Here is a 24,296-nt window from a genome sequence, read left to right as displayed (position 1 = left end):
GACTTCCCAAAATGCATCACTTCACACTTAGCAGAATTAATTTTCATCTGCCATTGCTCTGCACAACTTGCCAGCTGATCAAGATCAGTCTGAAGCCCAAGACTACCCTTCTCACTATCAACAACACCACAAATTCATGTGTCATCTGCAAATGTATTAATTATACCCTCTACATTCACATCCGAATTGTTAATGTATATTACAAACATTCAAGGGTCCCATCACCAATCCCTGTGGTACATCAATGGTCACAGGCTTTCAGTCATAGAGTCATAGAGGTTTACAACATGGAAACAGGCCCTTCGGTCCAATTTGTCCATGTCACCTTTTTTTAAACCCCTAAGCTAATCCCAATTGAGCGCATTTGGCCCATATCCCTCTATACCCACTATACCCTTGTAACTATCTTTTTAAAAGATAAAGTTGTACCTGCCTCTACTACTACCTTTGGCAGCTTGTTCCAGATACTCGCCACCCTCTGTGAAAAAATTCCCAGCTGGACACTTTTGTCTCTCTCTCCTCTCACCTTAAACCTATGCCCTCTAGTTATAGACTCCCCTACCTTTGGGAAAAGATATTGACTATCTACCTTGCCTATGCTTCTCATTATTTTACAAACCTCTATAAGGTCATCCCTCAGCCTCCTACGCTCCAGAGAAAAAAATCCCAGTCTATTCAGCCTCTCTTTATAACTCAATCCATCAAGTCCCGGTAGCATCCTAGTAAATCTTTTCTGCACTCTTTCTAGTTTAATAATATCCTTTCTATAATATGATGACCAGAATTGCACACAGTATTCCAAGTGTGGCCTTACCAACGTCTTGTACAACTTCAATAAGACGTCCCAATTCCTGTATTCAATGTTCTGATTGATGAAACCAAGCATGCCGAATGCCTCCTTCACCACTCTGTCCACCTCTGACTCCACTTTCAAGGAGCTATGAACATGTACCCCTAGATCTCTTTGTTCTGGAACTCTCCATAATGCCCTACCATTAACTGAGTAAGTCCTACCCTGGTTCAATCTACCAAAATGCATCACTTTGCATTTGTCTAAATTAAACTCCATCTGCCATTCGTCAGTCCACTGGTCCAATTGATCAAGATCCCGTTGCAATTGGGAGATAACTTTCTTCACTGTCCACTATGCCACCAATCTTGGTGTCATCTGCAAACTTACTAACCATGCCCCCTATATTCTCATCCAAATCATTAATATAAATGACAAATAACAGCCCAACACTGATCCCTGAGGCACACCACTGGTCACAGGCCTCCAGTTGAAAAACAACTCTCTACAACCACCCTCAATTTTGTTTCCAAAGGCAAAGGCAACCCTCCACCATCACCCTTTGCCTCTTATTAAGAAGCCAATTTTGGATTCAATTTGCCACCTTGCCTTGGATCCTAGGCGCTCTAATCTCTTGGACCAGCCTTCCGTATGGGACCTTGTTGAAGACCTTACTGAAGTCCACGTGAACCACATCAACACAATTAAATTAGTTAGACAGGATCACCCACAAATCCATGGTGGCTATCCCTCCTTAATCCCTTTGATTAATCCTGTGCCTCAGATTTTTTTTCCAAATAACTTCCCTACTACTGACTAACTGGCCTGTAATTACCTGGCTAATCCCTGCTGTCCTTCTTGTACAAAGATACCACATTACTTATCCTCCAGTCATCCGGCACTTCAGCCATGACCAATGAAGGCTTAAATATCCCCATCAGGGCCCCTGCAATCTCCCCGCTTGCCTCCCATAGCCTTGCATAAATCTCATCAGGCCCTGAGGATTTATTCCTCTTTATGCTCGCTCAAACATCCCTTCTAATTAATCTTAGCGTGCTCTAAAGTTTCACCATCCCAACTAAAATCACCAGCTACAATGTCTTTGTCCTGTTGATAGGTTTTTGATAGACAAGGGGATTAAGGGTTATGGGGAGAGGGCGGGAATGTGGAACTGAGACACGACAGATCAGCCATGATCTTATTGAATGGCGGGGCAGGCTCGAAGGGCTAGATGGCCTACTCCTGCTGCTATTTCTTATGTTCTTATGTTAATGAATACAGATGACAAATATTGATTTATGGCCTCATCCATGTCCTCTGGCTCCATGCACAAATTGTCCCTTTGGCCTCTAATGGGCACCACTCCCTGCTCATCCTCTTGCTCTTAATATACTCATAAAATGCCTAGGGGTTTTCCTTAATCTTGTCTGCCAATTATATTTTGTGGCTTCTCTTTGCTCTCCTAATTTCTTTAAGTTCCCCCTCCCACATTCTTTATACTCCAGAAGGGTCTTCCTTGTTTTTAGTGTTCTATATTACCATATGTTTCCCTTTCTTAACCAAACCCTCAATATTCCTTAACATCCAGTGTTCCCTCAACAAGCTGCTCTTGCTCTGCATTCTTAGAGGAACACTTTAGCACTGAACTCTCTATTTAACTTTTAAAAGATTCCCAATTTTCAAACGTAGATTTACCTGCAGGTAAGTGCTCCTAGTCTGTGTTTGTCAGATTCTGTTTAATGATATTGAAATTGGCCTTTCCCCAATTCAGATGCATATATACCACAAAAAAAGGTACAAACCTGCCAGACCATCTTTCTGGTTGGAATTCTTCAGGATCTTCAAAGATTTCAGGATCCCTGTGGACAGCAAAGGCGACGAACAATGCTAAATAACCCTTTGGGACCATGTAACCACATAGTGTGGTGTCCTGTCAGAAACAGCATAAAAAAGCAAAGATTTAAAAACATTCTCAATTTATAAAGACCACTTTTAAATTTAGTTTAAGGCAAGAATCTTACACATAGATGTATAGCACCATATCACATTTCTCAGGACATTCCCATGAATTATCTTTGGAGTACTGTCACTCCTCTTACACAGACAAAAACTGCAGCCACTTAATACCAACAACTTGTAATATATAGAACCTTTATCATCATAATTTATCCCAAACAGTTTTGCAGGATTGTCATCAAGCAAAACGTGAAACTGAAACTAGAAGAATCAAGGCAGATAACAAAAGCTTGAATAGAGGCAGATATTATGGAGCATCTTAAAAGGGAGAGGCAGGGAATTTCTGAGTTTAGGTCTACACCACTAAAGGCACGGTTGCCAATGACAGACTGATTAAAATTCTGGATGTTCAAGGGGCCAGACTTACAGATATGCAGATATGTGAAGACTGTAAAGCTAGTGCAGTTACAAAAATAGTGAGGGGCAAGGTCATGGAAATCTTAAAATCAAGGTGCTGCTTAGCAAAGAACCAATGGTAGATCAGTGATGGGAGTTGAGTTAGGACATGGACAATATTGTAAATTGAGATCATCCAAAACAGTGAGTAGATCATAGGGCATTGGCCAGGAGTGTTTTGCAATAGTCAAAGGTACGATTGAGAATTTTAGCAGCAAATGGACTGAGGCAGAAGTAAACATATGGAGATCGAAATAGGTGTGGATGTGATTGAAAGCTCATCTCAGGTTCAAGTATGACAGCAGGGTTAGACACAGTCAGATCCGACCTTGGACAATTGGCAGGAAGAGGGATTGTGATTAGGGAACAGAGTTTGTGACAGACACTAAAGACAATGGGGACGATTCTCCCCAAAAAATTAAGTGTCGAATTTGTGTGAAAACTGCAGTAAATCACACTGTTTTTCTCAGTGGGAGTTCAGAGAAGAATCTCTGACATTCTGTACACGGCTGAGTGTATTCGTGTAGATCATATTGGAAATCAGTGGGCAGGGTCTATTCCTGCTGAAGGGGCCAGCAGCATAACGCTGAGTGGGCCACAGTGCATGCGCCAATCTGCCAGTGCAGACATCACCACATGCGCAATAGCCCCTGTCTGCCGGCCTTCTGTTGCTGGCCAGCCCCGCGATCCCCACAACACTGGCTCTCTCACCACACCATGGCCTGATCATTAGCCCCCTAAACATGCCCGGGCCAGCCCTGGCACTCATCACTGGCCCTAATCTCCAGCATCCAACTCCCTGACCTCCCCCCCCCTCCCCAAACAGCAGTCCTGATACCCTTGCCCCAATCACTGGTCTCCCTCCCACCTCCACTGATTCGACTGCAGAGTGGCAGTGGGACCCTCCACCCAAAATGATCACCCCATCAGGCTCTGCCCCCACCCCCATCAGGCCCCATCTCCTCGGCATTGCCAAATGGGCAGTGCCAAGGTGCCACCAGGCATTGGCCCCTTGGACAGTACTGGACACCCAGGCTGGCACTGCTAAGGTGCCAATGCTTGGGGACAGCCCCCTTCACATGACCCTCCATCTGGCCCCAATTGCTCCCCTTCAATCCAGCGGGATTGGGCCGCTAGAACCCCACAAGTGGGGAGCCATTGTAATCCCCATTGGAGCGAAATACTCCTGGTCAGGGTGGTGGGAGGCTAGTGGGCCCAAAGACATCAGTCCCAGGCCTGCTAATTATATTTAAAGTATATTAAAACTACCACGTGCACGTATTATGCAGCTCTGCATCTATTTCCAGGTGGGACTCATGGCACCAGACATCCGGCACTGGGAGACACATTTTGGAGCCAACGCCTAGTGCAGAACATGCTAATCCGGCCCCGTTTAAACCTCCCATCTCACCTTGATAAAAAAAATCAACATAGCAGGATGGGAAAATTGCCCCCCCAAAGGCTTTGGTCTTCCCAAAATTTGGTTGGAATAAATTTCAAATGTGTAGTATTAGATGAATGACAAACACTCTGATAACTTAGACCAGGGCTCTCCAAACTATGGCCCTCTGGTCACATCCGGCCCGCAGCAACTTGAAATATTTATAAATAATAAAACTAATTATTTCCCTTCATTTTTTCCCAACCATACGGTCGGACAGTTGACATGTGCAGTTCCTGTCCACCGCACTCCTTGCCATATGACCACAGTGGTGTCAGCTTGGCGAACCCTTATTTTCAGTCAGATATACCCTTCAGTTATGGAAGGGAAAAAGAAAAGTGGACAGTGAGTGCCACCTGTTTAATGAAGAATGGGGCATAAAAACTTCTTTGTACAAGCAGGTGATAAAGCCTTGTGTGTTGTATGCAACGAAACAGTTGCAGTTTTGAAGGAGTACAATGTATGTCGGCACTATGAGACCAAACATGAACCAAGTTATTCCCAATTCACAAGAACACAGCGCTCGGAAAAAGCTGAATCAATTCAACGCAGGTTGCTTTCCCAACAAGCTCTTTTATGCAAAGGAGAACTGAAAATGAAACTTTAACCAGGGCCAGTTACAAACTAGCTTATGCGTTCGCTAAAAGAGGGAAGCCATTCATCGAGGGAAGCCATTCATCGAGGGAGATCTCATCAGAGTCTATGATAGAAGCAGTGGGAAAGTTATGCCCAGAAAAAGCAAACCTGTTCAAAATCGTCAGTCTTGCGACAAATACTGTTGCTTGTAGAATTGAGGATATAGGAAGCAATATATTTCATTAAATTGCAGACAAAGCAAGAAATTTTCACTTGTATTCTCTCGCACTTGATGAATCAACTGATGTGTGTGACACATCACAACTCCGAGTTTTCATCCGTGGCGTTGACAGTGAATTTAATGTCACACAAGAATTAGCACCAGTGCATAGCATGCACAGCACAGTAACAGGAGAAGACATCTTCAAACAATGGCAAAAAACTGGTTTAGAATATAACCTGGAGTGGAATAAACTGCAATGCATGACAACTGATGGAGGAAAGAACATGTCTGGGGTGAAGAAAGGTTTAGTTGGACAAAATTACAAAAGCTTGTAAGATTGGTGGATGTCAAAGCCTATGTTTCTGCATTGCACTATCAACAAGCATTGTGCGGAAAATATGTGGATACATCTTGCGTTCTGAAGCCTGTTGTTTCGACAGTGAATTTCATTCGATCTCACAGGCTTAATCAATGCCAGTTTCATGATTTTCTGAAAGAAACTGATTCTGAGTTTGTTGACTTGCCTATTATACTGCAATTCGATGGCTTAGTTGTGGAAAGGTTCTATCATGGCTCTTTCAGCTCAGAGAGGAAATTGATTCATTTCTCACAGAGAATCGACCCGAATCACTTATATCAAACACTGACTGGCTTTGGAAATTGGCATTTTTTGCAGATGTGACAAGCCATATGAATCAATTGAATCTGAAGTTGCAAGGTGAAACAAATTTGATTTGTAATCTATTCGCGCGTGTCAAGGCATTCAGGGCAAAACTGATGCTATTTCAAGGACAGGTGAAAGTTCATAACTTGGTCCATTTTCCATGTTGTGAAAAATTTCATGAAGAAAGTGAAGCAGAATTCCCTTTTTCATTTGCAACAGAAATCATTAAGGATTTGCAAAAACAATTTCAGGAACAATTTTCTGATCTTGATGGAAACAGATGAAATAAAGCTGTTTTAAAATCCACTTGACTGCAATGTTGAAACACTCCCAAGTCAGCTTCAAAAGGAAATTATTGATCTCCAATCAAATGACATGCTGAAAGACAAATATAAAGAAGGAAATCTGATCCAGTTTTATAAACCTTTGCAGCCTGAGCAGTTTCCAAATTTGAAGCGATTTGCTTGTGAATTTGTATCAGTTTTTGGTACGATGTACCTGCGTGAACAAACATTTTCAAAAATGAAGGATGTCAAGTCCAAATATCGAGCAAACTTATCTGATGAGCATTTGAAGTCCATGCTAATAATTGGCTCCTCAAGCTTGAAACCTCAGTTCTGCAATATTTTGAAATTAAAAAAGCAGTTCCATCATTCCCATTAATCATGTGCAAAACTTCATGATTTGTTGGTTACGATTGATAACTCCAATTGCCAGAATTGTGTAGAAAGGTGCAGACGGAATTTATTTTTGTTAGACCTTTACTAATGGTTCAAGTTTATTTTGAATTTCTTTGCTTTGTTTTACTGAAGTTCTTTCTTGGGGCATGTTTACTTTTCTTATTGTGTGCCACAAAATTTGGCAAATTCTCATTTCAGGTTAACACTTGTAAAATTTCGGTAAATAAAATTAATTAAAAAATGAATAGCCTGTTTTTCTCATCTGCAGTTAAGAAATTGATTATTTTATCAGAGCATTTGCTAATGTTTAACATTTTTACTCATTATATATCATTTCTCAGTCTAAGCATGGCATTGTTTCTTTGTAATTGTCACATTTCTCTTTTGTTTTGAATCAGATCATGCCGATTACAAAAAAGATCCAAATAAAGCTTATTCATTCATTTAAATTTTATTCATTCATTTATAAAACTAATTTTTTTTCCTTGGCCTGCGAAAATGTGTAAAATCTACAATGTGGCTCTCATACTGAAAAGTTTAGAGACCGCTGACTTAGGAAATGGAGAGGCCAAGAGAGGTGTTTTTGAGGTACAGTTGGGTGTCAGCATACATATGGAAACTGACATTGTTTTCAGATAATGTTGCTAAGGGGCAGCAATTAGATTAGCAATAGGAGGTGCAAAGATAGGTCCTTAGGGGACACCAGAAGTAAAGATGCAGAAGCAGGAAGTAAAGCCACTGCAGAAAACTGGCTACAATTACAGAAGAACGCACCTAGGCCATTGTAATCCTACCAATCTGGGTAAAGGTGGAGAAACATTGAAGTGGGATTGTGTGCCTAGAGCAGCAGGTCGAGAGATAGTTTACTGAGTTGTTTCAGCACAATGGCAGAGGAGTAAACCTGATTGGAAGGTTTCAGACATGAAGCTCCAGGAAAGTTCGATGTGGATTTAAGATACAGCAACAACTTAAAAGACTTTCAAGAGGTTGGAAAAAGTGTGATAGCTTACAAGGATGGAGAGGTCCAGGATTGGCTTTTTTGCAGACAACAGCAGATTTATAGCAGAGAAGGATAGACCATACCCAAGGAGTATTAGTATTAACAGCTATTAATATTAATATAACAGCTAACGTGGGAGCCAAGAATGTAAGTTGGTGATCTACAGTTTAGTGGGAACGGAGTTGAGGGAGTAAGAGATAGGTTACGTGGATAAGATAAGCTCAGAGGGCATGAGGGGGTGATAGGAGAGAAACTAGAAAAAGTTGCATGTTCAGAGCTTGGGTGGGAAGAGGAAACCTTCGAAGTTATTTAACTTGGAGACCTCAGGGGAGGGAGGGAAACGGCAAAAGCAACTAATTAGATACCATGTTCAGGATTTCCTTGCACATTGTGTTGAAGATGAAGGTGCAGGAGATGGGAAGAGGTTTAAGATGGTTTATGGTAGAAAAAAGACTGGGGTTATCCACATTTCAGGATAAGCTGGAATAGTGAACAGTTTTGGCAGATGAGCTGGGTTCACTATTGCTTTATGTGGAGCAGCCAGATCTGCTGGTGAATGGCTGATGTAGCTGTCTGAGTAAAAGATTAATTCTGGATCAGAACAGATCTAGTCTAGTGCAATCCCACCATCTGGATAAGGGTGGAGAGGCATTGAAGGAAAATTGTTCGCTTACTGCAGCAGATTGAGAAAGACTGTAAAAGACAGTGAACATAAGAAGTAGGAGCAGGAGTAAGCCATCTGACTCCTCGAGCTTGTTCCGTCATTCAATAAGATCATGGCTGATCTTTTGGTGGACTCAGCTCCACTTACTGTCCATCATCATAACCCTTAATTCCTGCAGCAGGCGATGGTGCAGAGGGACCTCGGGGTCCTTGTGCATGAGTCGCAAAAACCCAGCCTGCAGGTGCAGCAGGTGGTCAGGAAGGCAAATGGGATGCTGGCCTTCATCGCGAGGGGGATTGAATATAAAAGTAGGGAGGTCTTGCTGCGGCTGTATAGGGCATTGGTGAGGCCGCAGCTGGAGTACTGTGTGCAGTTTTGGGCGCCGTACTTACGCAAGGATATTTTGGCCTTGGAGGAAGTGCAGAGGAGGTTTACTAGGCTGTTGCCGGAGTTGAGGGGATTGAGCTATGAGGAGAGGCTGAATAAATTAGGCTTGTACTCATTGGAGTTTAGAAGAATGAGGGGAGATCTCATTGAGACGTATAAGATGATGAATGGGATGGATAGGATAGAGGTGGAGAGACTCTTCCCACTCAGAAAGGATAGTAGGACTAGGGGGCATAGCCTCAAGATAAAGGGGGGGCGGTTTAGAACAGAGTTGAGGAGGAACTTCTTCACTCAAAGGGTGGTGAATCTCTGGAATTCTCTGCCCGTTGAAGTGGTGGAGGCTGCCTCGCTAAATATTTTTAAGACGCGGGTTGATGGGTTTTTGATGAGAGAGGGGATTAAGGGTTATGGGGAGAGGGCGGGAATGTGGAACTGAGCCACGACAGATCAGCCATGATCTTATTGAATGGCGGGGCAGGCTCGAAGGGCTAGTTGGCCTACTCCTGCTCCTATTTCTTATGTTCTTATGTTCTTATGTAAACCTATCTATCTTTGCCTTAAAAACATTCAATGAGGTAGCATCAACTGCTTCACTGGGCAGGGAATTGCACAGATTCACAACCCTTAGGGTGAAGAAGTTCCTCCTGCACTCAATCCTAAATCTGCTCCCCCTTATTTTAAGGCCATCCTCCTTAGTTCTAGTTTCACCCAGCAGTGGAAACAAACCTCCCTGCTTTGATTTTATCTATTCCCTTCATGATCTTATACATTTCTCTAAGATCTCCCCTCATTCTTCTAAATTCCACAAGTGTAGTCCTGTCTACTCAAGTCTCTCCTCATAAGCCAACCCTCTCAACTCCAGAATCTCCTCTGCACTCTCTTCAGTGTCAGTATATCCTCTCTCAAGTAAGGAAACCAAAACTGTACACAGTACTCCAGGTATGGCCTCAACAGCACATTGTACAGCTGCACCAGAACCCCTCTGTTTTTAAACTTCATCCTTCTAACAATGAAGGACAAAATTTCTTTTGCCTTCTTAAATACCTCTCCCCAACCTGTCTAAAGTCTAAAGTCCTTGAACTTGCTGTAGTTTCCCAAATCCAAGCCAATCTTTTCTGGAGCTTCACGTTTGAAACTCTCCAATCAAGTTTCCATTCCTGCAATAGGCAGCTGTGAATATGGAGTAGGAAATTTGGACCCTTGCTGCACGCGTGCTCTGGTTGCAGAATTGGGAGCTATCATGCTGTAACTTTCCCTCTGATCTGCACTTGAATCTTATGATGATCCATTACCAGCATGGCATAATCACATAAATATCGAATGGTTTTTAATATCGTAAGAGCTCCTCTGGAGTGGAATCGGACAATGCTCAACACCAATCCAATGAAGCAGACATTAGGATAGTGTGGAAATACTCAATCAAAGACATAGGTTTAGTATCTTAAAAAGAGGGGATGTGGAGAGGCAGAGGGATTTAGTTAGCAAATTTCAGAGTTTAGGATGCAGGCTGCAGAAGGAACAACCATCAATGGTGGGGGAATGCAAATTAGAGTTGCATAATGTATCAGAATTAGGGGACAGCATTGTTCTCAAATTGTTGTAGGGCTGGAGGAAGTTAGAAATAGGGAGAGTTGAGGCTGTGAGGAATTTGAACATGAGAATGAGGTTTTAAAATCAAGGACATGTCTAGATGGATGACTCTGCGATTTAACTGGATAACTTTTTCAAAGGTCTGGCACAGCACAATGGGCATGCACCCTCTATCTGTGCTATCAGATTCTAAGAGATTTCATTAAATACATTTGTTACCATAAAGCTACAAGTCAATACCTGTTTTGCAATTCTTCGACCACCAATAAAGGATGGCCAGAGTCTTTCAACCTCTAGCAGCACATGGTTCAAGTAATCTTCATTTTCTTGAGCACGTTTACGAATATTGATCTAATGAAAGACAAAGGCACCAACATCAAAGGAGATCATGTGACAGCAGTGGTACCATCCCTACATTTGGATCAGAAGCTCTGGGTTCAAGTATTCTTCAGGACTTGATGGCCATGGACGATGTTTTAAAACATGGCTAAAAGGACTGATCATCAGCCTGCAAGTCCTTTTGATACACACAATGATATGCAATAAGAGCAAGAGATTTTCCTGGTCAGTCAAAACCAATGTCGTCTTAGGGCATAGTACCTGGAGGAGGAGGTGTCATCCAAAACACTACAGGATAGAAATTGCAAGCTCTACTGCTGCTGTGAACCTTACCAGATTGGGGTAAGGCCATGTACTATAGCTACCAATTCTGCAACTGAAGCACACATGTAGAAGGGCCATCTAGCAATGAGACTACTATTTTCTGCTCTTCTGTTGTGTAATGGTTGCTATTCTCCTACACAAGTTTCATTCTGCACTATTCCAGAACAATTGTTAGCTAGATATTTCAATGTTGGATTACAGAATATTTTGGGGATACGATGGCATAGCGGTTAGCACTGCTGCCTCACAGCGCTAGGGACCGGGTGCAATTCCCAGCATGGGTCATTGTCTATGCAGAGTCTGCACGTTCTCCCCGTGTCTGCATGGGTTTTGTCCACGTGCTCCAGTTTCCTCCCACCATCCAGAAGACTTCTCCTTCAGTGTACCCGAACAGGTACTGGAGTGTGGTGAGTGGGGATTCTCACAGCAACTTCATTGTGGTGTTAGTGTAAGCCTACTTCTGACACTAATAAATATACTTTAACTTTAAAATCTTTGGAAACTCCATGAAATCATATCAGCCAAAAACATTCAATTTGGTGAGTTTAAGTGACCTCAATCCCTGTCTGGATACAGAATAATTCCATGTATAGTTTATTCTGCTGTCACATCAGCCCAAAGCAATTACTTGTGATTTTTTTCTCTTTCAACTGCAGTTGCCATCCCAAGTGCTCTGCAAGCACCAATTATACGAATGGTCTGTTAATTTGTTTTTGATGGCTTAAATCCTGACCAGCGGACTGGAGAACTTGCTGCTCTTCAGAGTTTGTGAAATTTGATCAAATAAGGGTAGGCTTTTGAAAATCAGCTCAAATTCACAGTAACAGCACTGTGCCCAGAAGAAGTTGAGACATCTGAAGTACCTGTCCTGAATTTTCAGTGTTAGGAATTTGTATTGTATGTTTTTTGGCTTACTGTAGAGCCCTGCTGTGGTAATGTATGCATGGAAGTATTCTTGCAAGGTTTCACCTGTTCATGCACACAGTCGACATAATGAGATATAGAGCTGAAAATAATGCAAGCAGACACAAGACTGAACACACACCACAAATAAAGTTCCATTCATTGTTACGAAAGTGTTTCTAAGTGTCATGTCTCCAAATACACAACAAAACTGGAGACAAGAATAATGGACGTGCACTTGCTAAACTTGAAAGCAGTTTAAGAAAAGTCACATGGAAGGAACAGCACAGTGGCTAGCACTAGTGCTTCACTGTGCCAGGGACCTGGGTTCTGTTCCAGCCTTGGGTCACTGCCTGAGGAGTTTGGTGGCTGCTGGAAATGTGGTTATAAAATGCGCACATGGGAAATCTGTATGAGGAAAAAAATGGTGGGCGAATTTGGCTGTTCTGTGTGTCTGAATGAAGAACTGGTTGTTGAAGGTGAGGACATTGTGGTCCAGGATGAAACAGATGAGTTATAAAATTGCATCTGGAGATTACGACAATTGCATTGCTGCAACTGCCTCAATACTCAATGCCGACAATTGCCAATCTCCAGATGCAATTTTGCAACTCATCCGCTTCATCCTGGACCACAATGTCTTCACCTTCAACAACCAGTTCTTCAACCAGACACACAGAATAGCCATGGAGACCAAATTCACACATCAATATGCCAACATCTTCGTGCACAGCTTCGAACAAGACCTTTTCACCACACAGGATCTTCAACCGATGCTATACACTAGATACATTGATGACATTTTCTTCCTTTGGACTCATGGTGAACAATCACTGAAACAACTATAAAGATGACATCAACAAGTTCCATCCCACCATCAGACTCACCATGGACTACTCCCCGAAATTGGATGCATTCTTGGACACATGCATCTCCATCAAGGACGGTCATCTCAGCACTTCACTTACCGCAAGCCCATGAATAACCTCACAATGCTCCACTTCTCTAGCTTCCATCCTAAACACATTACAGAAACCATTCCCTACAGGCAAGCCCTCCGTATACACAGGATGTGCTAAGAAGAGGTTCGCAACTGACACTTCCAGTTGCTGAAAGAAGCCGTCATAAGAGCTCCAGCTCGGGTCACTGTCTGTGTGGAGTTTGCACATTCTCCTCGTGTCTGCATGGGTTTCCTCCGGGTGCTCCGATCTCCTCCCACAGTCCAAAGATGCGTGGGTTAGGTTGATTGGTGATGCTAAATCATCCCTTAGTGTACTAGGATGCTTAGGTTAGAGGGATTAGTGGGTAAATATGGAGGGATATGGGGATAGGGCCTGGGTGGGATTGTGTTTGGTGCAGACTCGATGGGCCAAAGGGCCTCTTTCTGCACTGAAGGGTTTCTATGATTCTAAGAGGATATGGCACTCAACTCATCGACAGTTCTGACGTGCCACAGTGAAAAACTGCACCGACTTCCTCAGAAGATGAACACGGGACACAGCGGACAGAGTACCCTTCGTCGTCCAGTACTTCCCAGAGTGGAGAAGCTACGACATCTGCTCTGGAGCCTTCAACATGTCATTGATGAAGACGAACATCGTGCCAAGGCACACCCCCACTTCTTGCCTTCAAACAACTGCACAACCTCAAACAGACCACCGTCTGCAGCAAACTACTCAGCCTTCAGGAGAACAGTGACCACAGCACCCCACAACCCTGCCACAGCAATCTCTGCAAGATGTGTCGGATCATCGACATGGATACCATCATCTCACGTGAGAATGCCATCCACCAGGTACACGGTACATACATTTGCAACTCGGCCAACTTTATCTACCTGATACGCTGCAGGAAAAGATGTTTCGAGGCATGGTACATTGGGGCGACCATGCAGATGCTACAACAACGGATGAATGAATACTGCACGACAATCACCAAGCAAGAGTGTTCTCCTCCTGTTGGGAAACACTTCAGCGGTCACGGGCATCCGGCCTCTGATCTTCAGGTAAGCGTTCTCCAAGGCAACCTTCACGACGCACGACAACGTAGAGTCGCTGAGCAGAGACTGATAGCCAAGTTCCGCATACATGAGGTCAGCCTCAACCAGGGTTTTGGGTTCATGTCACACTATCTGTAACCCCCACGACTTTCCTGGGCTCGCAAAATCTCACTAACTGTCTTGTCTGGAGACAATACACATCTCTTTAACATTTGCTTAACGCTCTCTCCACTCACATTGTCTGTACCTTTAAGACATGATTACCTGTAAAGACTCACATTCCAATCATTATTTTGTAAATTGAGTGTGTATCTTTATATGCCTTGTTTGTGAACAGAACTCACACTTACCTGATGAAGGGGCAGTGCTCCGAAAGCTGGTGGCTTGAGCTAACAAATAAACCTGTTGGACTTTAAGCTGGTGTTGTGAGACTTCTTATAACATAAGCCAGCCAGGGCTGTTGCCATAGAAGACAACTCTGTATAATTAACAAATATTTCTCATTTAAAACATGTATTTTGAATTTGCAAGTTGGATGTGTTTTACTTTTGGTTACATTTTGAGAAACTTCAGTCAGTGACAAAATACAGCAGGCCCTGGTAGGAAAGGAACAATAGTTCCACTGAAAGCAGTAACGCTTTCAGCAGTGGTCGGGTACAAGATAGCTATCAACGCTAGCCTTATGAATAGGGTCATTCAACTCTGAGATAATGCAGGTGGCAAGCAGACAAAGAATTCCTCAGGGTTGGATGAAAGTCACATGGATTCAGGTCGGTGGGAATTATTCTTTCATTTCACTGTCCAGTGTCCCATATTGCTCCTTTACACAAGGGAGGTAACGTTGTAATAAATGACAAATGAAATCCTGTGAGGTCAGGATGTGTATTGTTATTGGCTAGAGTTAATGACAGGATAATTTTGACTGATTTGTATTAATGATTATTGGATTATGTCTACTGGAAAGGTGGCAATATGATTTTGGGAATGTATAATTGCCTTCACAGGGATATTGTTCTTCAGACTGATGTCTGACTGCTCGTACTTTTACCCTGAGTGTGGGGCTTCCTCATATCATTCTCCCATTCAATCGTTTCATTAAATAAAGTCACGTCTTCAAAATCAGTACACTGCATTTTGAGTCTTTGTATTAGCTTAAGTTTAAGCAAATACATAGCCTCAAGGGGGAACGCCCATCTTCATTAAATCAGGATATCCTGCTGCTGAATGCTGGTGTAAATATGTAGAATATTGGAGCTATGGAAGAAAGGACACAAATGAAAACAACAAATCAAGACAACAAAGTAAAAGGAAAAATATCCTCGCCGTATACCAGGGTCAAGAAGAACAGTGACATACCAGTACTATAGACAGATACTGGGTCATTCCACTGCTGGAAGGATGCCCAATAAAAATGAAAGTTGACACTGGGTCTGCAGTCTCGCTGGTGCCAGAGACTAACAACAATGAGAAACTCAAACACATTTCCTTAAAGCCACTAAGGATAGAGGGCTGAAGATGTGCACAGAAGTGGTTCCCCGATGGGTCGGGCATTTGACTGAACTGGGCTAAAATCCACATGATGGACATTGGAGAATGGCTCATTTTCTGAAAATCTTTAAAAAGCACACTGTTATTTTCAATAGAGAATTAGGAATCATGAAGAACATTACAGCCAAACTAAAAATAAAAGATGAAAGCCAAGCAAAAATGTTTGAAGGCATAGTCTGCATCATATGCTATTAGGCCGAAGGTGGAGGCTGACTTGTAGTGACTTGTGAAAACTGGAATTTTGGAACTTGTTGATATCAGCAAATGGGCTATGCCTATTGTTCCAGTTATCAAGAAGAATGGATCCTGAGGATTTGAGGGGACTTCAAGATCACCATAAATCCTGAGTTATGCATTGAACAGTATCCATTACCTCACACTGACAACCAGTTTGCAGGATTGGCATCAAGCTAAAGTTCCAGCAAAAAAAAATGTGGACAAGTCGTCACAGGAATTTCTGACAATTGTGACACAAAACGGCTCGTTCCGGTCCAAAAACTGCAATTTGGTATCACATTTGATCCTGCATTGTTTCAAAGGGCAATGGGTCAGATCCTGATCGGACTGATTGGAATCAAGTGTTATTTGGACATCTGAGATGAAGAGGAACATCTTCGAAACTTCAATGCTATTCTCCAGGGATTGGAAGACTGATGTCTGAGAGCCCATAAGGACAAGTGTGAGTTCTTCCAATTCTCTGGAGTACTTGAGACATGTGACTGACACAACTGGCATTCATAAATCTCTTTCTAAGGTTAAGGCCCTTATTGAGGCACCTGCACTCCAGAACAGAAGTCAGTTACATTCCTTCCTGGGATTGTTGAATCATTATGGAAGATTTGTCCCAAACTTGGCAACAACTCTGAAAACGTTACATAACCTCTTGTGCCAGGATACGATGTGAAAATGGTCAGACCAATGCAATAACACCTTCATACAAGCTAAAGAAACATTACTTAAGCCTGAAGCTCCCATGCACTTTGATCCGACTTTTCACCTTCAGTTTTATGATGCATCCCCCTATGGTGTGGGGTTGTGGTGTCTCATATCATGCCATCGGATAATGAAAGACTCATTGCTTTTGCTTCTTGAACCTTGAGCAAAGCAGAGAGTAACAATGCCCAAGTTGGATGGAAAGCACTGGGAATCATCTTCAGAGCCAAGAAATGCCATCAGTTCCTGCAGTGGAGAGAGTTTACATTGCATATGGACTATCGCTAACTCACTACCATTTTTGGGCCACACACGGAAATTCCATCACCTGCAGTAAGATGCAAATTTGGGCATTGCTCTTATTTGCACACACATCATTAAAACTGCCAATCATTGGTAACATTGCAACATGGGCGGACTTTGACGATTACCACTACCTAATTCTTCAGACTGCTTGAAGAGGAATACATTCTACTTTGAACATTTAGTCAACACACCAGTCACACCTAAGCAAGTGAAAAACACATTCGGAATGACCCTGTCCTTTTACAAAGACAGACTTCAGGTCCAATACCTAGCCTGAAAGTCCAGGAGAATGGAGTTGTCAGTGCAGTCAGGTGTTTTCAATAGAGGCTCAGAATGATTATTCTGCCGCTGTTGAGGAAACTGGTGTTAGAAAAGGTACATGAAGGCCTCTAAGGATTTGTATGAATGAAACAAAATGGCAAGGAGTTATTTCTAGTGGTCTGGACTTGATGCTGAGATTGAAGAAAAAGATAGAACATGTTCTTCCTGTGCAAAGCTAAGAAACCTGTTACCCTTTAGCACCACTGCATCTACAGGAATAGCCTGAAGAGTCTTGGCAACATGTGGGTTTTGCAGATCCTTTTGAAGGATACATGCTTTTGGTAACTGTTGACCCTCACACCAAATGGCCAGAGATTGCTGAGAAGATCACTGAAAGGCTAGAAGTAGTGTTTATTTGCTTTGGATTTCCAGAACAACTGGTAAACAATAATTAGCCTTGCAATTTTGAGAACTCTGTACAAGAAAATGGCATTCAACACATTACGTCTGTGCCATATCACCCTGTTACTAATGAAATAGCAGAACATTCACCCAAACCATGGAAGATACTTTCAAAGCAACCAAAGAACAAGGTTCGCTTATTTAACGTCTTGATAAATTCTTACTGGTCTATCAGAGTACAGCACATTCCACAACTAAAACCTCTCCTGCATTACTTATGATGAAAAGGTGGGTGCATTCTGCATTCAATTGTCTGAAACTTCCAAAAACCAAGGAGATTGTGCGATGACAACACCAAGCACAAGTAGAATGGCATGAAAGCAAGGCAAAGCACAGAGTTTTCCACAAATGATAAAGAGTTTTGGCCAGGAATGGGTTTCAAATGCAATCCTTGTGCAGACTGGACCTGTCTCATATACTGTCCATACCTCAGATTACATTATCTGGAAGAGACGTACAGTCCAACTACTAGCTGCGCAAACAGATCTGTCAAGATTGGAGCCTGTCAAGAATTCAGGCTCCGACTTTGAGAGTTAGGACTTTCTATGACCTCTATGTCACCAGATACCATTGAAGAAGTCAACACCTCACTCTCCCTATTCAGGCACAGAGGCAACCTCTAGTTCCTAAGTCAATGCCAGTTAACCAACCGCCACTGATGCCAGTGCGAAGACTAAAACGTCAGAGGTTCACATCAGAGTGAAGAGGAAAACACCAGAGGTTCACGGTCAACTGTTCATAGAACGATGATCTCCAGACCGCCTGATATTTGCAGTAGTGATTCACTCGTTGACAATTGTTATGTTGAACTTGTTTGGGGATGTTTAAATTAAAAGGAGGGGGTAAGGAAATGTTACGTATTTGTGTTTTGACTTTCTATAGTGCCCTGCAAAGAAGTATTTTTGCGAGTTTGACCCATTCACATGCACAATCAACATAATGAGATGTAGAGCGGAAAAGCAGCAGACACGAGAGCGTACACAAACCACAAATAAAGGTCCATTCATTTTTACCAAGTGTTATGTCTCCAAATACACAACAGAATTAGTATTCTGAAAAGCATGCAGTAAAAGATTCTAGTTAACTAGAAAGAGTGACTACATAAATGGTAATCATCTTTCAAAACTCAAGCCCGTTGAGGAATGCAGTCACTTTAATGTGGAATTAAATACATCATGTCAAACTCCACTTAATTCAGGGCAAATGTGACTGATGTCCCAAACCTCCTTTATGTCAATAGTAAATTCACTCTATAAGCATAGCATCATACAAACTAAAAAGCATATTTTACTTCAGATTTGACTTTGATACATTTTCTGTTAACATATTAAATACTGATCTACAATAACATTCAAGTCTTTATGTCTGCGCTTTTGATGAATCAGTGGGTTAAGCTGCTGCATGTGGGGTAGAGGATCTTACTTCAGGTGCTTCTTTCATCAGTTGCATCAAAAATTATTATACTTGCAATATTCGGGTGCTAAGTGTACCAGTAAAGACTTAAAGTATCTACTTGACCACAGGTGCAGAAAAACCTCACCAAACACAAGACTCATAAACCTAACAGCAGTCATTCCTTCATTGCATCACCCTCTGTGGGTGCAGTGGGTAAATCTGTGTCAGCAACAATTCCCTGAAGGTTTCCTCTAGAATGTCACATTGTCAGCGTATCACTCTGTTTATGGCACTGAAGGAGTGGCATGGGTAGAATGGCATGGGAAAGATGGACAATAACGACTGCCAACGTAGTCTCCTCTCCCAACTCTGTCTTAAGAAGCAAAGTCAGGATCTTGCTACATTTTGTCATTTGAAATTTTAATTAGATGATTTTCAACATGAGTTTGCAGGAGTGAACTAGTTGTCAGGGTCAATATGACAATGTGAAGGGATGGAGATGGAATGGGAAGATGGATTGAATTTCAATTGGGAGGGCATGCACACAATGGAATCAAAGGGGTGATACAGGACAGATGTGTTTGGCGTGGGGGAGGCTGGTGTGATGATAAATTATTATGCTTGATCAATTCTGAGTTGAGTTATCATTACTGACTTTGTATATGTATTCGACACCTGACTGAATGCTGTCACCCCTGGGAGGGTAGTTGGAGCATTGTCAATAGCGATTACCTCATTTCATTACTTTCTCCAAGAAGTTAAGACCTCATATTAGTCACCACATTGATTCACCCAGCACTCAATGAAATTGGGGTGCAAATGGGTTAAAATATTGGCAAATAACTTTTTTTCATTTATAGAATCATAGAATCCCTACAGTACAGAAGGAGGCTATGTTAGCATTGCGCTTGCCTTGTGTGGTTTGGGCAGTCAGTAGCACTTATCCCAAGTAAGGTTCTGACTGAAATTTAGATGTTGGGATCCACTGATATCATTTGGGCACCTTGACGTTCGTTGCCCTGTGCTAGCGTCACCAGGAGTAGCAAACATGAATGCGCAGAAGGCCTAGAAGAGGTCCTATGGGCCTGGAAGAACAGAATCACAGAAAATTCTCTTTACATTACCAGAGGCTTTTCCCCAAGTTTATGATGATTGTAATTCTGACAGTCACAGGTCAGATAGCTTATGTGGACTGCAGCTGATAGCAACCTGAAGGTAACTTCTATATTGAGAGGAATAGTGAACCAAAGCTCCCTGTTCAATGGAGACGTGCTCAAAAGATGTAACGTTGGCATCCTCTGTGGTCTCAGTCAAGCCAATGGTGACTTAGATGATGGTGCATCTTCCAGCAAATTGTTATCAGTGCTGTTATACCACAGGAGATTTCAAAGAGATGTGCTTATTTCGACTTAAAAACTCAAAAATCTTGATTTTTTTTTAGAAGGGTACCTCCTAATTTATGACCTGGTGGGAAAAATCTGACAAGCAATGTGTGGATGAGGGAAATTCCACAGATCCTAGATGCGGCACCAGCAATCTACTTAACATGCACGCCACCTACTGATTAATTTGCAATGTTGCAGCATTCATTTCAAAAAAATACACAAAGGTCAGCTTTAACATATTGCTGAGGCCCTCTTATGGCAAGAGCCAAGACTTCACATCATTGGTATATGTAATAAGGCTTACAAAATCAAACTGTACTGTACACGGGCTTAGCAATGAAAAGTCTTAATATGTATTATTGGGAATGATTCGTAAATTTAGTTATGCTGTTAAGAAAATCAAAGTTGGCATTCTTAAGGAAGAAAACATGGCGGGCAAGCAGCAGATAAGAGAGTAGCAGGCAACTTGAAAATGGGTAGTTTAAGGTAGACTGGGAAGCTATAGGTTAAACAATCTGCTAGAGTTGAAGTCTTAAAAAGGGATCTGTTTGCATGTTACAGTTAAGTTGGCCCAAACTAAAATCTCAAAAGATATTGCAAGTCATCAACCAGGTTGAGGGAACCAACAGAAGACAAGACCCAGAACTCCCAAGATCCATGGGAAAGATAAACAGGTGCATGTTGAACTTGTATATCATACCATTCTTTAACTAATGAACTGTTAAATATCAATCTTTATGATTCAATAAACCTCATCTGTTTGCATTCTAAATTAGTGGCCATCTTTTTTGCCAATATAGCTATTTCTAAACAAGAATTTTCTGACTCTGGAGTTTAGTACAGTCTAAATCCTTACATCTTGTTCTACAACTGAGGGAAAAAAAATCAAAACGATTTGACACCATCCTAATACTCAAACCTTTATAAGAACATTACCATAATGGTTATGTTACAAGAAAAGAAACCCACGGGCTTGAATCTGTGATTTGGAGATGTGTGTTCAAATTCTACCAGAACAGCTAGGGAATTTAAAATCAGTTAATTAAGTAAATCCAGAACAAAAAGCTAAGAATTAAGAGGCTGAGCGCACACTGCCATCAGGGCTTTGAAGATGCTGTTGACTATTTTGTCCTTCTGCCAGTTCAACTGAATAGCTGCAATACTTCAATTGGCACATTTGGTACCCAACATTGAAGAGGAAGAGGGAAGCTGCGCTTGAAGTAAGGAGTGAAGATAGATTTACCTCTACATATCCCAAGCTATTTGGCGGCACGGTGGCAGAGTGGTTAGCACTGCTGCCTCACAGCACCAGGGACTTGGGTTTGATTCCTGACTTAGGTCACTATCTGAGCAGAGTCTGCACATTCCCCCAGTGTCTGTGAGAGTTTCCTCTGGGTGCTCCGGTTTTTCAGACTGTGGGAGAAAATGTGCTGATTAGGTATATTGGCTATGCTGAATTCTCCCTCAGTGTATCTGAACAGGTGCCGGAGTGTGGCGACTAGGGGATTTTCACAGTAACTTCATTACAGTGTGAATGTAAGCCTACTTGTAACACTAATAAATAAAATAAACTAAAAATGATTGGCATTGTGTTCAAAGAGAATACCAGCTGAACAATGTCCGACTGGGAGCATAGTATTAATGAATAAACTCAAATTATTCTTTATGGCTCAAGCCTGAATGAAGTCATTTTTTATATTCGTTATAATTACATTTCTCCCGAGATTATTTGCTCCTCTAATTCTGGTCTCCTGTGCATTCCAGATTTTAATCACTCTACCATTGGCGATCTTCCTTCAGTTGCCAAAACCCTCTGGAATTCACTTCATAAATCTGTCCACCTCTATCCTCCTTAAAATATACCTTCTACAATCAAGCTTTTGCTCACCTATCCCAATATCTCATGTGACAGTCAAATTTTGTTTGATAATGTTTGCATGAAATGTTTCAGGTATTTTATACTATGCATTCTATAAATGCAAGTTGTTTTGTATCAAGGCTGAACTTTCCCAGAAAACATGCTCTAACGCTTGCAGCAATTACAAACATAAACTAAATTAACAATTCCACCAAATGGTAAGTCAATAAATTAGAAATGATTAATTCCACAGATAAAATCTGAAGAATGAATAAAAACAAATAAATTGATACATTTGTAGGTTGATTTTGTAGCCTAGTTTAACCATGGTTTAAATCATGACTAATTATCAAATAAACCTGTTAGTTTACATTATGGAATCATAGAATACCCACAGTGCAGAGGGAGGCTATTTAGCCTATCGAGTCTGCACCAACTCTAACAAAGCATCCCACCCAGGCCCTAATCTTATAGTTCTACACATTTAGCCCACTAATCCCCCTAACCTACACATGTTGGAACACTAAGAGAAAGTTTAGCATGGCCAATTCATCTAAGCTGCACATCTGAGGATCAGTACAAATAATTGGAATATTTAGAGACCAGCATATTAAAATACTTGCAAAAGAATTGTAAAATAACATGTTCAAACGCACCAGTGAGAGAGATAAAGCTACAGAATAGAGGAGAAAAAGAGATAGCCTGGTGACTAGTGGTCGGTACTTGGTCAGAGTAGCCCACAGTATATAAAGAACTGCAAGAAGGATAGGCAAGTAAATACTGCGGGTTTAAAGAACATTCAGTAATATTACACTACATGAGAAAGAAATGGTCAGACTTGCGAAAAGAAATACACAGAAACAAACAGTAAATTAATCAATTTGGTAATTATGGCTGACAGAGATCAATCTAGATCACGGTCTTAGGAATTATAAAAAGGAGAGATGAGTGTACCTTGTCTTTTCCAGCTAGTTCCACTGTAAAGGAGGTCAACAGCGATGCAAGTGCCTTGGGGATTAGTGCTGATATGAACAGGAGAAGGTGCTGTGCTGCGCTGGTGCTTTCTGGGAATGGTATGTTCTTTATTTTGGAGACGAGCCTGATTAAGTTAGAAAGACAGAATTTCATGTTTAGGTACCACAGTTATTAACTACTACTGGACTAACATAACTACAAGAACATGACCAATAAAAGGTTTTTATTAGAAAACTTGAATATTGCGGGGAGGGGAATTGTTGCACTAATTAGCTATTCAGCATTTTCTATTGGCATTAAATGAATTGCTAGAAGATTCGGGGGCTAAAGTTCCAGCTGGCAGAGGTGAAACAATAATCAGGCAGGGGATGAGACTAGCCCTTTGCACTAGGGTTGTGTTGATGCTTGTGAATGTGGTTTGTCTCAGCTAGGGTAGAGGAAAAGATCAGAGCGGCCAATGAGGTAAAAACAAGGCTTTACAAGGTGCAATTTTTCAAAGCCATCTTGGCCTTTTGGCCAAGATGAAGCATCAGATCAAACCCAGGAAGGGGTGAAACACCTTGCCCTATCAGCTTCAATCTTGCTTGATCGAAGCCAAGGTGGGGTGCGAAGTTTTGTCAGCTTGGATCTCATTTGCCCCTCATGTGGGGACCATGATTGGATTTAATTTGAATTGAATTTTTTTGATTCGAAGCAAAGTACCAAAAGGTACAAAAAAAGGCTAAAAATCCAGCTGGCCTACGATTCATAATCTGCCCAGGCAGGTTCCATTGGACGTGGGCAGCTTGCTCAATTACTCTGATGGTAGAATGGATCTAAGCATCTTTTTAATGCTAGTTTCCTCTGCACTAATAGGGGATCAATCAGCATTCTGATGATAGCTCATGGTACAGCCAGTCTGCTCTTATGGATTTATGTCAGAATTCTACCAGCACACCTGTCCTGGAATCTCTGTTGGTCTTGGGCAGGAAGTTACATGCCTCAGTGGGGGCGAGGCGGTAAATTCCGGCAATAGTCTTTATTTGAAAGGAAGTTGTACAGAATACTGGAATTTAAAACATGGTAAATTCAAACACCAGACCAGAGACAATGCTCCAAAGTGACTGTCGTAGCACTGTGAACATTAGAGGTGGAGATGGACAGGAAGGGAGATACCGTTATCAGACCTCAGAATCTGGTCT

At 41.9% G+C, this 24,296-nt stretch overlaps 1 protein-coding gene across 10 annotated transcripts in view; it reads right to left on the bottom strand.

The window, feature by feature from the left end:
* The window catches only part of LOC145342945 (uncharacterized), a 134,195-nt gene that overhangs the window by 36,511 nt on the left and 73,388 nt on the right, over positions 1-24,296 (bottom strand). For 9 of the 10 annotated variants that reach the window (XM_080188591.1, XM_080188590.1, XM_080188592.1 and 6 more), the window contains 3 exons: positions 23,095-23,239; positions 10,668-10,778; positions 2,593-2,720 (listed from right to left, as the gene is read on the bottom strand). In XM_080188591.1, coding sequence (XP_080044717.1) covers positions 2,593-2,720; positions 10,668-10,778; positions 23,095-23,239 — 384 coding nt within the window. The remainder of the gene's footprint in view (positions 1-2,592; positions 2,721-10,667; positions 10,779-23,094; positions 23,240-24,296) is intronic. The other variant, XM_080188596.1, reaches the window with a different exon arrangement.

The sequence above is a fragment of the Carcharhinus amblyrhynchos genome, chromosome 5 (assembly GCF_965287045.1).
Source record: "Carcharhinus amblyrhynchos chromosome 5, sCarAmb.v2.hapA, whole genome shotgun sequence".
In the NCBI taxonomy this organism is placed as follows: Eukaryota; Metazoa; Chordata; class Chondrichthyes; order Carcharhiniformes; family Carcharhinidae; genus Carcharhinus; species Carcharhinus amblyrhynchos.
Note: the sequence above shows the minus strand (reverse complement) of the source record. Positions and strands in the feature narration are given on the sequence as shown.